We start from the raw sequence: 3283 nt of genomic DNA on the forward strand, positions 1-3283 counted from the left end.
GGGGGGGGGGGCCGGGGGGTGCTGCCTGACCCTCTCTGGGCAGGGTGGAGGACGGGCAGGCCCCCAGAGAAGCAGCAGAACGTTGTGGCACGACAAGGTGCCGCTGCTTCCGTCCACAGGTCGAGATTTTAACCCGCTTCTCCCATTTGCATTTCGTTTTTGGTTTGGTTGGTTTTTTTTGTTTGTTTGTTTTGGCTTTTTATTTATTTATTTATTTTCCTCTCCTTTCTCCCTCCCATGAAAATTAAATTTGTTTCTTCTATCTCTGTCTTCATCTACTTGTTTCTTGGTGTCTCCTCTCCCTGAAGATCACTACATTTCAAGCTATCCGAAAGGTACCCGGCTAGAATTTGCTACCAGCTTAATTTTTCACTGCCTGTGCCACCAGATTCCTTGGAGTGGATTTGAATAGCTGACTAGTTGGGCAGTCTCTTCATCCCCCTTTCAGTTTTAACATGAGCGCCGTGTGTTTTTTAACCCTTCTGCGTTCCTCCAGGAACTCCAGAAACGGGGATCACGTTTCTCTCTGACTTCTGAATGCAGCCACTTAGTGCATGGCTGAGCCATCGGTGCATGTTAGACCTCCTCTGGTTTGGCTTCTACTGTCCTGATGTGTAGTTGGGCCATGGGAGGAATCTCAGCTGAGAGGAGATGTCTTTGTTACCTCTTTTCCCTCGGATTTTGTTCGTTTCCAGTTTACCCTCCGTGCTTTTCTCTCCCGTGCGGTCCGTGTAGCAGGAGGGGAGCTCACCCATCTCACTTCTTCATTGCCATTGGGGTGTGGGGGGTGGGTCAGGGCAGAGTTGCAAGGCTCTTCACCGTGCCTCTTGGGTGCCAAAGCTGATGCTTGCGTGCCACTCCTCCCCGCGGCGAGCACAGCCCGGCCTCCATCAGCACCCAGACCCGCCTTCCGCCTGGCAAAACCACCTCCACGTGGCTGAGTCATTCGTGTGACATCCCCTGTGGTGGGATGGAACCTGGGGAGCTTCCCAACGGGACCTCCCCGAGCTGTTTCCCGTGGTGGTTCTACTCTCTCTAGACCTCTAAAGCCCGTGTGTCATCTCGTTGGTGTTTTGCCCTTCTCGCCGCCATCCTCGCAGCCATGTTCTCTCCAGAGTCTAGCTGTGAATCTGTAAACCATCATTTCTTTTCCTGGAGTCAGGCAGGTGCTTCATCTTGAAGTGAGCCGTGCTGGGGAAGCAGGAAACCTTAAATGTGCTGCTCTTTTGGTTTTTGTTTTGTTTGTGTCTCTCCCCTCAGGTGGGACGACGGTCCGTAAGGAGATCATCAGGAACAAGATCAGAGCCATTGGGAAGATGGCACGTGTCTTCTCCGTCCTGAGGTGAGGGAGCAGCTCCTGCTTTGGGGGCTGGGTGCCTTTTGGGGTTTTGGGAAGTGGGGGATTGCAGCAGGCAGGCAGAGTCCTGCTGGGGAGGAGTCTTGGAGTCATAGAATCATAAAATCGGTTTGGTTGGGAGAGACCTTTAAGGTCATTGGGTCCATCCCTTCCCCCAGCACTGACAGATCCCCACTAAACCACATCCCTCAGCACCACATCTCCACAGCTTGGGAACCCCTCCAGGGGTGGGGACTCCACCAGTGCCCTGGCACAGCCCTGGGCAACCCTCCAGGGGAAGAAATGGCTCCTCAGCCCCAACCTCAACCTCCCCTGGGGCAACTTGAGGGCATTTCCTCCCGTTCTATCCCTTGTCTTATGAGACTCTTGCTTCAGAGCAGGTGGCAAAGGCCTGAGGTGGTGGTTTCTGCACACCTGACTCTCTCAGGAACCACCTGCTCAAGCACCAGCACCTTTGCCAGCAGAACTGCTGCTGGTTTGGGCAGTTTAGCCCTCTCAGGACGTGTTTGCTGGGCTGTAGCTCTGATGCCTGGTGGCTGGTCCCACATTCACAAGGCAGGGCTGTGCTTGCTGCCCTGGTGTCAGCATGGGGCAGGCTCCATTTCTCACTCTACTCACCACTACCACCCTTACATGGACCTAAATCCTAAATTAATTGCATTAATCTGTCCTTACCTGGTTTTGTTGCCTCTTGTTTGCAGAGAGGAGAGTGAGAGCGTGCTGACCCTGAAAGGCCTGACTCCCACAGGTACCCTGCCCCTGGGAGTGCTCTCAGGGGGGAGGCAGACCCTACAGACCGGTGAGTATGGACCACCCTCCCCTCTGCAGCTTCATACCTGACCCTCTGCTGCCCCCCAAAACCACCCCATCCGTTCCCAGGGGTGTCATTCAGGGCGCTAGGAGACCCGGGAGGTGGTTGAGACCCACGGGGAGGGAGGATTCAGAAATAGGAAAAAGCTTGAAGTGTAGGTGGGGATGTGAAGAGCCTTCCAAGATATCCCTGTATACCCTCAAGGAAGGGGGAAAAAAGACAGCAAACAGCACAAGGAATAAAAAGAGGACCACCAGCACCCACCTGAAGCATGTGTATGGCTTAACTGTGTGTTTCTGCAACAATTTTCATCATTTATTTCCCTGCTAATGCTGCATGATGAGCATCCTCTGCTTCACCTTCCTCCTGCTGCTGTGTGAGAGCGTATCTATGGATGTGACAGTACCTCCTGCTCGTCTGTCCTGCCTTAAAACCCCCCCCAGTTCTGACCCTGGGAAACTCTGAACCCCAAGCAGAGAACACCCAGATGTAGCTGAAGGAAGGAGATTCTTCCAGGCTTGCACAGCTCACAAGATTTCTCCCAGCCCCTCCTGGGTTTTTGATCTGGTTTTGGAGGTTTCTCATCTGTGCTTGCTGGCAAACACTTGGCTCCCTCCCCCAGCAGCCAACTGGTATGTCTTACTGGTGTGTGGAGAGCAGGGCTGGGTGTGCTGGGAGGGAGATTGGGGACACAGGTTACTGGGATAACTCACTCCCTGACCACCAGCCAGAGGGAATCCTGTCATCGAGCGTTTTAATCCTTTCCTGCCACCAGCCTTTGAATGCTGGCACCTCACCAGCAGCTTTCCCCTTCCCGTCACTGCAGGGTCATTTCCTGCAGGCTGGGAAGATTTTAAATCCCAAAATCTTCCTTGCCTCCATGAAAGAATTCCCCAGTGAGAACCGTGCAACTCTTGCTGCCCTCTCCGGGGGCTGCGGCAGCGCTCCAGGGCTCCTCAGTTTCTCTGCCCACTGAGGAGTGTATAGGAATACATCTATTCTTTATTTTTATTTTCTTTTTTTATAGCAACTCTAATGTTTTCTGCTGCCCCAGTTCTGCTGTGGGCACAGAAACAGCCCCAGTGGGAAGGTGGCAGCTGCAGCTCGCCCCCTGG

At 53.5% G+C, this 3283-nt stretch overlaps 1 protein-coding gene across 1 annotated transcript in view; it reads left to right on the top strand.

Moving 5' to 3' along the window:
• Positions 1–3283, top strand: part of LOC103768314 (serine/threonine-protein phosphatase 2B catalytic subunit gamma isoform) — a gene marked incomplete at both ends in the record, with an annotated part of 15867 nt that overhangs the window by 11231 nt on the left and 1353 nt on the right. The window contains 3 exons of the mRNA XM_008935454.1: positions 309–335; positions 1261–1342; positions 2059–2156. Of these exons, the coding sequence (XP_008933702.1) occupies positions 309–335; positions 1261–1342; positions 2059–2156 (207 nt within the window). The remainder of the gene's footprint in view (positions 1–308; positions 336–1260; positions 1343–2058; positions 2157–3283) is intronic.

This window comes from Merops nubicus, unplaced genomic scaffold (assembly GCF_000691845.1).
Source record: "Merops nubicus isolate BGI_N331 unplaced genomic scaffold, ASM69184v1 scaffold32052, whole genome shotgun sequence".
Lineage (NCBI taxonomy): Eukaryota > Metazoa > Chordata > Aves > Coraciiformes > Meropidae > Merops > Merops nubicus.